The sequence below is a fragment of the Sycon ciliatum genome, chromosome 2 (genome assembly GCF_964019385.1).
Source record: "Sycon ciliatum chromosome 2, ocSycCili1.1, whole genome shotgun sequence".
NCBI classification, from domain to species: Eukaryota; Metazoa; Porifera; class Calcarea; order Leucosolenida; family Sycettidae; genus Sycon; species Sycon ciliatum.
In genome coordinates this window covers 23,502,366-23,512,490 of record NC_088644.1, presented here as the reverse complement: position 1 = coordinate 23,512,490, position 10,125 = coordinate 23,502,366, and the positions used below count along the sequence as shown (strand labels likewise).

The following is a 10,125-nucleotide window of genomic DNA, read 5'->3' as shown; positions in this document are numbered from 1 at the left end:
TTAAAAAGCGGCTCCATTTTGTCATACATTAAACCAACTCTGTCATTGCTATGCTACTCAAAAAGAGTAGTGATGTTTATTCACAAATGAATCACAATGCTATCAGAGAAATTCGATATTCTCCAATTTTAGGGGCACTGCAATACTATCCAAAATTAATGCTGCATGGTCATTGTTATGAAGCAGTCACCTCAGTACAGCAATTAAACAGGCTGATTATGTGAACGAGATTCACGGCAAATCTTCTTCCATCAGTGCTGTTCAGTCTTGAGTGGTCCACTGAGACAGGAAAACAACCTGTTCGGTCCTTCCATACGAGAAACAGAAATTGAACATGTTCCAGGGTGGAGGTGGCGAGTATCGGCAATGTAATGCACCTTTAGGCCAACATGACCATCATTCCGACATGGATTCTCAAACACCTTCGCTCGTGAGAGTGCCTCAGAGTGGTATTCATCAACAGATGGCAATCCTGTAAAACACATGAAAAGACATAGCAGCAACAGAAAGAAACCTAATGTTATAGAAACGAATTCGAAAAACAAAGTCTACTATTATTCTAATACAGTGAACCAAGGTACAACCACATTCCAGGAGGCAAGCAAAAGAGCATATAATCCGAAGGTTGCGATGCCTGTATGTATTGTATTTATGTATTTACGGATTCTCCACAGGCTAAATCGAGGGAGTCTTTGTCATGCCACACTGGATACAACATGCTACCAGAATCACTTTCCCCAGAATTGATGATCTTTTCTTAGGGTGTTATATAAGACACATCTGTAGCCACTTCATCTTGCTCACGAAATCATACACCACCACACAAACGGGTCCTTCGGCTATTATACTTTGGGTGGTACATGGTGATGTATGATATTGATAATCTATTGATACCATATTCAAGTCTGACTCTCACCGTGAGATCCTGGCAACAATATTACCTGGTACACGACATATTCAGACACTGACATAAGCATCTTTTTGGAACAACAGGTGTGCCTATCTGCTAGTGTAATGTGACACACATGCAGAACACATGCAGAATCAGTCATAGCTAATTTTACCCCCTCACTGTTGTATGCGCAGACTCCACTTCGCGGTGTCAAGTACTCTTCTTTCGGTGGGCTACTCCACTAAGGCGCTTGTCTAAAAGGACTCACATTCATCCTGCAAACCAACACGACTTGCATACAAGTAGTTTTCACTGTCGGCCAAAGTGCGTGCATTGCACACATTGAGATTCACTCCCTCCGTACAGGCCAGTACAGAGCTGCCCACCAATTGAGTCTGTTTTGCGTACTCAGACTTCTGATTTTCCGTATCTTGCAGTGTTTTGCGTACTGCCGTGTACATTGCATGCATACTTGCACTGTAATGTTTTTTGACACGCACATGCATGTCGGTGGCTGCATTTGGTAGTGTAAAACATGTGTGACTTGCACTCACGACATTATTATTTTTGTGCTACATGTACATGTTGTTGTGGTACGGCATGCACTCGCTTTGGTACAAGACTATTCATCACTCAGCTTACACTTGCAATGCTTCTACACAGCTGATTGATCCTCTCCGATTTTCTATACCATTTGCTCAATTTCTGTAGTGCGCACAAGGAGTGATTTTCCGTACAAATACAGAAAATATGGAGGGCTGGTACTTGGTAGCACTGCTAGTATGGTAGTACCAGGCTAAGCTGGCTGGAAGATCAAATGCTTCTTTGGTTCTTTCAGTCATTTTCACGACATATGTTTTCTTTATCATGATCCCCGGGGTGTGACATTCTTATGAATGCAGAAACTCAGTCTTTCTAACCGAGTCTCACGTGCAATGTGAATTTGTTCTTCTTTTCTTCACAATGCCATGTATCGATTCATCGCTTCTTCCCACCCGAGATCCTATGCAACAGCGATTTAAAGATTGGCTTTATCAAATAGTTAATTCAGAGAGAGAGGATCAGTTGTGGATGCTGTGACAGCATAGAGTGTAGATTGGTGTAAACATCATTGCCCAGCAGAACCGTATTCACAGGGATCTGCGTTTAGCATATGGAAGCTATTTTTTTAGAATTTGTACACGTCCAATAAGCCTGAAGAGAAGAACACCTAACTTAGACTGTCCTAACGTTATCGAACGCACTGCCAAAGTAAAAACAACATTTGAAATGCAAACTCGATTGTGCATGCATGGAGGGCATGGGGAAGAGACTGAGAGGGTGAAAGTGAAGGAAATTTGTTCCGAAATCAAGAGAATCCGAGGAACCCTTGCTGCATTCTTCAGTTCGATAACGTCAGTGGGTGAATCTCAGATGTGTTGTGTGCCCAGACATACAAGTACAGCACTAACCTGAGCATGAGAGCTGCTTGTCATCATCGTGGTCAGGAAAACGAAAGGACGAACGAGGAAGATTGCTGACCATGCATGACGAACAACTGCATATCTAGACGACAGACGGCTTGCCAGAATCAGTCTGGTGTATCTTCAGGAATCTTCTTTCCTAATCGCATTCAGCAGTCAGCTTCGAGGTCAAGAACGCGATGATATTTTCAGAAGGAATAATTTTCAAAAATTTTAAATTTTGGAGAAGAAGCTTCCTTTCTAAAAAAAAAGCGTTCCTTGCTTTCACGCAAGGAGGTGCCTTGCCGGACATGTCGTCGACAGCACAGTGTCGGCAGATCCACGTTTGTAGGCTGCAGACCCGGCAGACGTTTTGATCATCCCGGCCTGGTGGTGAGATTTTGGACCCGGGAGTACTAAAAAGCTGCTCGCATCCCAGGGTGCTCAGTTTCGCTCTACCCGCGCGAGTAGGGGTCCAGGTAACGGGCTCTTTTTCGCGGCATGCGGAGCATAATATACCTCCTGATACGGTTAAAAAAAAGTTGTGTTTGTGTTCTTTTACAATAATTTTCTGCATTTTCTGGAGCCTTTATAGAGATGCCCAAATTCGCTCTATTTCTCGTAAATTTTAAATATTTCTCCCGGGGGAGGTCCCCCGGACCCCCCCCCCCTCAAAGCTTGGCCGGACCACTCCCGGACTCCTTCCTCCGGCCCTGCCGGAACGCTTTTGCTGATGGCGTGCTGTGAGCCTGTGGCAATAGGGAGGTTTAGTTCCCACGTAACGGAAACGCGTACGTGGGTGATCCACGTAAAGTGGATGAAGGGCACCCACGTTGCAATGTTGTGTTTAGTCACACGGAACAAACAAAAGCATGAAGCTAAAGCCAGTAAAGGCCAAAACCTGGTCAAAGACGAAGCTACCCCGGCCTAAGAAGCTCATCGAATATTTTGATTTCGTACTTCGGAAACTTCTTCAGCTGAGCACCCTCACAGCTCGCACAATGCGCTCCATTCTGATTTTCACCCACGTTCTGGCGGAACGTGGGTGAGCCTCCATACACGGTAAGTCGTGAAACAGAAAACGTCTGTACGTGGGTCACTGAGTATCACGTGGTACACCCACGTAAAGTACCCACGGATTACGTGGGACTAAACCTCCCTAATGTGTAGTCGACGGAATGGCCAGAGAGCGTAGTCCCATGTGTATGATGTGGTGTATGGTGTGGTGCATGGTTGATGTAACTAACTTTACTTCCTTGAAATAATTCCTACCAAGATACTCAGATACCTGTAGTGTCTTGTATTGAAGCCTATCTCGAATAGAAGCCTGTTTTGAATACAAGCCTGCTTTTCAAGATACTCTGTCAGCACATAAGCCTGGTTTTAGTGTTGACACACATAGAAATACCTGGTTTGAATACTGTAAAAGCAGACATTTTCGGTGGTGTTTTATTTTCGGTAACTTCGGTGCCAACAATTTTTACCGAAAATAAAACGCACCGAACATTTCGGTACAACCGATACTGTATACTTGTACATGGTAGTACATGTACTAGTACCGGTACACTAACCTGGAAAACGGGTTTTACCGAAAATTTCCCTCTACCGAACCGCCGAATTTGGCCGGAGAATACCGAAAAGATTACACCGCCGAAAATTTCTGCTTTTACAGTAGAAGCCTGCTGTGAATAGAAGACTAGCCCTTACTTCGGCTTCTACAGGAATAAGCCCGGCTTTAATGCGTGACATGGTACCTATGATTGGGTACAACAGTACCGGCGGCAATTGTACACTCCCTGGTACATTTGTATACCGGGTAGTGATTTTACTACTCTCGGGAATGCAAAAAGCCAGACTAGTAGTAGTAGGCAGGTGGCCAAATTTCTCCGTGAACTGTCCAAACCGTTAGTAGTAGTAGTAGTAGTAGTAGTAGTAGTAGTAGAATTTATTATTTTGATAGGGAAGGCCCTACAGACGTTGCCGACTTCAAAGCCACATGAGTGACAGGGTAGTAGTAGTAGTAGTAGTAGTAGAATTTATTATTTTGATAGGGAAGGCCCTACAGACTAGGCCTTGACAGATTATGCTAGCATAATTTTTCGCATAATTCCTACCAAAATCGAATGATCGCATAATTCGAGGCAAATTGCATACGAATCGCATAAAATTGGAATAATCAGCCTGTTCGCATCAAATTCCATACAGTTGTACATGACATGTGAGTCTACAAGTACAAGTACATGTACATGTAGATGCACCAGGAAGTCGTAGGTTTACGACTCCCTTGAGAACATGTCCAGTCCACTACAATCAGTGACGGTCGTAGCTAGGTCAGACGGTGCGTTGACCCCGTTGAACTTTTGCTGCTACAGTACAACGCCCTCTACAAAAATATTCCCCTGTTATTTTGCACAGAACCATTATACATTAGCAACATATGTGAGCATAATGGGGCATAATATGATAACTTTTAGCATAAAAATAGCATAATTCTGCAATATTTTCAGCAATGCGAAAAGCATAATTTCACGAAAATATTAGCATAATCTGTCAAGGCCTACTACAGACGTTGCCGTCTTGTTACAGGGAACCCTAAGTGCTCTTTACAGAGCGAAACAAAAACGTACATCATGTGGAGATCACTAAGTGACTAATCTGAACAAGTTTGGCTTGGTTTGGTTTGGTTTTTATTATTTCACTGTCCCCGGGGAAAATTGCGGAAAAAAATCGCAAAAAACGCGGGGAAAAACGCGGCATAATATGGCATAATTTGCGGTGAATTTGCGGTAAATATGCGGTAAATATGCGGTGAACAATATTGATGTGCGGCAATTTTCAGTGAGTATGTAGTGAAATCAATCAGTTACAAGTCTCTGGTGTAAGCACTCGTCATATTTGAGTAAAAAGCCGCCACGATGAGACGTTGCTGAGCGAACAGTGCACTGTGTGTACAAGGTGTACGTGTAGTGTAACAAAAAAGTTCAAAAAACGCGGGAAAATCGCGGAAAACTCGGTCTTTTAAAAAATCGCAAAAAACGCGGAAAAAAACGCGGCCGCGGAATTGCAATTTTCCCCGGGGACAGATTTCAGTTCGTTACACCGGTATGTGCTCTGCTGCTCTTGTACACACCTAGTACCTGTGTCACTGTAGCTCAAGCGCATGCACTATCACCAGATCACAGGTACTGAGGTAGGAGTTCAGGACCCGTAGATCTACCCGGGACCATGCATGGTCCAAGCTGCAAAGTGCAAGGTCATAATAATTATTGTCCTTACGTCATGCATGCTCATAATGACGTCTTTGTTTTGGAAACAGACTCAGTGTGTTCCGAAAATGTGCTGAACCTGCATGTCACAGAGTCAGTATCGTGTAGATTCACTTCAAAGCTAGCTGAAAAGTCAATGAACGGACGAGACGAACCTTGACACATTGAGGTTAGGGCTTTTGGTATCAACTGTGAGCTGCGGACTGACTCACAACGTGCCGTGTTTTACCAGGCGTGCCGGGATTTCCAGACTTGCTCGGCAGATAAGTGAACCTCTGTAAAGAGTTGCGACACACTTCCAATCTCTCTTGTGAACTTCCGTAACATCAATTTTCGCTTTTCGAAGATCCTCCGTTCGTGTTGTGTACCATGGCATTCAACATGGACGAACCCCCACCGTATGATGCCATGTACCCTGAGAAACAACCCCTCCAGGACTCATCCTTGGCCGCTATCAACCAACAGCAGTTTCACCAGGGACCTTCACCTCAGCAGCAGTTTCATGGTCAGGGTCCACCACCTCAGCAGCAGTTTCATGGCCACCAGGGTCCGCCACCTCAGCAGCAGTTTCAAAACCAGGGCCCGCCACCTCAGGAGCAGTTTCATGGCCACCAGGGTCCACCACCTCAGCAGCAGTTTCAAAACCAGGGTCCCCCACCTCAGCAGCAGCAGCCTTACCCCATGTCTGCACAGGCCTACCCCGTTGCGATGCCTGTGGCCAGTGTGGGCGGACAGGCCTATCCAGGACCAGCAGCAACGACTACCGCCACGACAGGTAGGTAGTGAACCGGTTTATGGTTGTAGTCAGGATCTAGGAGCACTGTTTCCCGTACGGTGCGTCCTGGCCTTGTTCACGCTGTCATCGTGAAAACAGGTAGGGGTAGTGTAGTCCGTCAGGGACCAGTGTCAGAGGGGGGGGGGGGGGCTTTATATCCACATGTACACGGATGAGTAAGATAGAGTGCATACTTCGAAGCACAGCCATGCACATGCACATTTAAGAACAGACCGTACGTGCACACGGGAACTGGGTCATGGTGTGATACACCTCTACAGAAAAACCATAATCAGTTCTTCTTTCATCAGGAGAATGAAGTCAATGCAGGTTATCTCTTGGCGAACAGCGCTGGCAGAAAATCCAACAGAATTTGATACGTTTTCTGGCACGTTCCATGCATGTTTTGTTTACGGATTTCAACACTTTTCGAGCAGAATCTGCTGAGTTTCGATCATTTTTTTTCCGCGGTCACACACTACTTTGGCACTACTGCATAATTGATATAATCAGAAAGTAGCAGCCCTGTAAATTTAACATGAGACTACTACAGTTGCCCTTGGTTGAACCACCTAAACTAGGCTAAAGTGCATATGGGGTGCCCTGAACGTGCACTGCACGGCCCTTACCACCCTGACCCTTACCACCCTGGCCCTTACCACCCTGGCCCTTACCACCCTGGCCCTTACCACCCTGGCATAGTTTGAATGTTGCTGGATGTACACGAGTACAGATACGGGTACAGTGATGTAATCGTAGCTGGTCCAGAGCACCAGCTTTGTACTTTGGTTCGGATTCCACCTAGCGCAACTGTGTATGTGCACTGTAGTCGGGGTGTAGTAAAAAAAAAAAAAGTCGGGGTGTATGTGTGGGTGTATGTGTGTGTGTGTGGGGGGGGGGGGTATTGAGTGGGCTAGCTGCGCTTCACTGCATGCTCAGGCGAGTGTACGTGTAGATATACACGTAGCTGTAAGTTCTCCATGGATGTGGCGAATGGAATTTCGGCCTTTTGGCCTCTGGTTGGTGGATCTGATCTATCCTCCACCGCCGTTTAGGAGCCGCATCTAATGCCTGGTCATGGGGTGGTGGCTTCCCGCCAAAGCGGAAAGGTGGTGCTTGACCTGCCCTGTACGCGAACCCGTGCGATTTTTTTGGTAATTTCTCACTTGATGATGTCCTGTTGTCCCACATGCATCACTGTCTTCTTTTGTATGTTCTCTCGCGTCTAGTGGTGATCACCGGGCAGCAGCACCGGCATCAGCGTCAAAGGGGTCAGAATCCCAACATCCCGCTGACGTGCTGGGGAACGTTTGAATACGTTCCCGCTCTGCCCATGCCGCTCGCTATTCTCGTCTTGATCATCAACATTGCCACGTGTGGCATTGGTGAGTCAGCCACTCATTCACACGGCAAGGTGTAGATAGGAATGATGGTACAGTAGAACCTGTCAAGGCAACCACTCGGATAAGGCGACCACCTGTCCCAGAAGACCACTGCAACCAGCACCACGAGATGCTATGTACTAGTATTTTCCAGTCAAATGTCCCTGAATAAGGAGACCACCTGGTATTGGACACCACGTTTTGAAGGTCCCTTGAGTGGTCGTCTTAGACAGGTTTCACTGTACTTGCTCTGTAGATCTGGTAGATGCTGCCAGATGATTCAACGGGGTTTTCACAGGGACGCCGGGCGGTATTAGGGAAGTTTGGACACACATAATGTATACTCGAACGTGCTTGACGCACACAAAGTATGTTCATACAATGAACCCACGTTCGCAATGTTGTGGCTGCCTCGAAGTAGTCACACGGATTCCGGCAAAACTTGTGAATGCAAGTAAAGTAAACACGTGATTTCGGACACAAGCGAAAAAACATCGTGTGTGTTGGGAGGGGAGGGGGGGGGGGTAATTTAAAAAAACTTTGAGCCCAGATCAGTGCAAGTGCATGTTATTGATTCACAGGGTACCTGAGGAAAAGAATGGTATCGCCAATACCGTAGTGGTCGTGGCGTGCCCGACGCGTCTGCTTCAGACTTTGAGCTTTCACTTCTCTCAGTAACTTCCAATCTTAGCGTGTGAACTTGCGCTGTTCCCCTGCATCTTTCCTTCTGTGTCTCGCCCTTACAGGTACTATTCTTGGTGGACTGTTTTTGGCCTGCATCGGTAACCCGTATCGTGTCCATCAAACCAAGGGTGAAGTCTTTGGCTGGTGCTTTCTGCTCGGCTGTGGTCAAGTGCTCACGGCCCTGTTCTTTTTCATGGGATGGTTCTGGGGCATCACGTGGGGAGTCATATTCATCACCTGCTCAGGTGAGTTAGTCGCCTTTGGTCTGTGTGTGTGTGTGTGTGTGTGTGTGTGTGTGTGTGTGTGTGTGTGTGTGTGTGTGTGTGTGTGTGTGTGTGTGTGGTGTGTGTGTGTGTGTGTGTGTGTGTGTGTGTGGTGTGTGTGTGTGTGGTGTGTGTGTGTGTGTGTGTGTGTGTGTGTGTGTGTGTGTGTGTGTGTGTGTGTGTGTGTCCCATATGGTGCAGTGGTATGTGCAGCGATTTCCAATCGATAGGTTGCGGGTTCGATTCCCGACGATTATGGTCGCACACGTCTTTCTTCTCTTTCTCATTCTCCTAGCTCTTCTTTCCTTCTCCTGGGTGGTTACCAACGTATGCCGGAGTATGTGGTGTGGCGTGTGTGTGTAAAAAAATGGAAAAAAATAAAAAAAAATAAAAAATAGGGATTCACTGGCCAGAAAAAGCCACTTCAATCAGCTGTGTGGTGGATACCAAGCTAGAAAATAGTGGCGGTCAATTCATCAGCCTTGCAAGCTGTAGAATGGTGTAATCCCAGCACAAGTTGCTATGTCTAACATAGCTGTTCGCTATCATCGCTTCGCGATGGGCATGTCTGAGGTCTGGGGTATGTGTGTGTGTGTGTGTGTGTGTGCTGCTGCTGCTGCTGCTTTGCGCTACCTTGATGCTGAACAGTTTGACAGTGATGCCAACATGACAGTTCAACTGCACTCGGTGAAATCAGACCCAAAGCGTAAAGCTGGCGCCCTGTATTTCACCAAGCGCAACTGGATGACATTGGCTGTAGGTTAGTGTCCATCGGTGAGTCGTTGTATCTGCATGTCGGACTAGGGAGATGGCACGGGGCGAGTGGAGCGTCACAATGATGTGGTTTTCGCTTCCAGGCTGTGCGCTCCTGTCACCGATCGGACATGACCAATTTAAGCATACGCGTGTGTGCTTGTGTTTTGTGCACTTGACTTCCATTTGTTGTTGTTGTTGTTGTTGTTGTTGTTGTTGTCGTCGTCGTCGTCGTCGTCGTTGTTGTCGTGTGCCGTTGCAGGTCGTTTCTACAAGAGACCGTTTGATGCGTCGCAGACAACACTGGTGGCTGGTGCAATTCCATCCGCACCAGTCCATGTAAGATGATGGGATTCATCACCGGCTTTTGCTCTCCTAGACTGCAGCTGATCGCCATGACGAAATTTCTCTCCTGGCTTTCCAAGCTTAGGATGATGCTAGTGACGCTGTGTTGACTTGCGCATTCTGGTCTTAAAATATGCATGGCAGATGCTAGCATCTTTCCTGTAACGAGGAGTCATTTTGTGATGTCTTTAGGCAGACAACAATCTCTGGCATGGACAGTTACCGGACTTCATGAAGCAGTGCAAACATTTTGCCAACCATGCGCCTGGACCTCATCATGGCTACTCCCAGTCAGCACATGGCTACTCCCATGCAGTCAGCAA

General features: G+C 46.6%; 1 protein-coding gene and 1 long non-coding RNA gene across 5 annotated transcripts in view; one reads left to right on the top strand and one right to left on the bottom strand.

The window, feature by feature from the left end:
* LOC135810805 (uncharacterized) lies at positions 1-2,737 on the bottom strand. Its single transcript, XR_010552399.1, has 2 exons — positions 2,344-2,737; positions 1-472 (listed from the first exon to the last, which is right to left on the bottom strand). It is a non-coding gene; the product is annotated as an uncharacterized LOC135810805 (long non-coding RNA).
* Positions 2,738-5,705: 2,968 nt separating this feature from the next.
* The window catches only part of LOC135810804 (protein SPEC3-like), a 4,834-nt gene continuing 414 nt past the window's right edge, over positions 5,706-10,125 (top strand). Inside the window, exons 1-5 of one of the 4 annotated variants that reach the window (XM_065324241.1) lie at positions 5,706-6,120; positions 6,226-6,375; positions 7,605-7,760; positions 8,504-8,686; positions 9,720-10,125. The exon at positions 9,720-10,125 is cut by the window's right edge and continues 414 nt beyond it. In XM_065324241.1, the coding sequence (XP_065180313.1) occupies positions 5,970-6,120; positions 6,226-6,375; positions 7,605-7,760; positions 8,504-8,686; positions 9,720-9,805 (726 nt within the window). In that variant the 5' untranslated portion in view covers positions 5,706-5,969 and the 3' untranslated portion in view covers positions 9,806-10,125. Of the gene's footprint in view, positions 6,376-7,604; positions 7,761-8,503; positions 8,687-9,719 lie in introns of all 4 variants that reach the window. The other 3 variants (XM_065324239.1, XM_065324240.1, XM_065324238.1) reach the window with 3 other exon arrangements.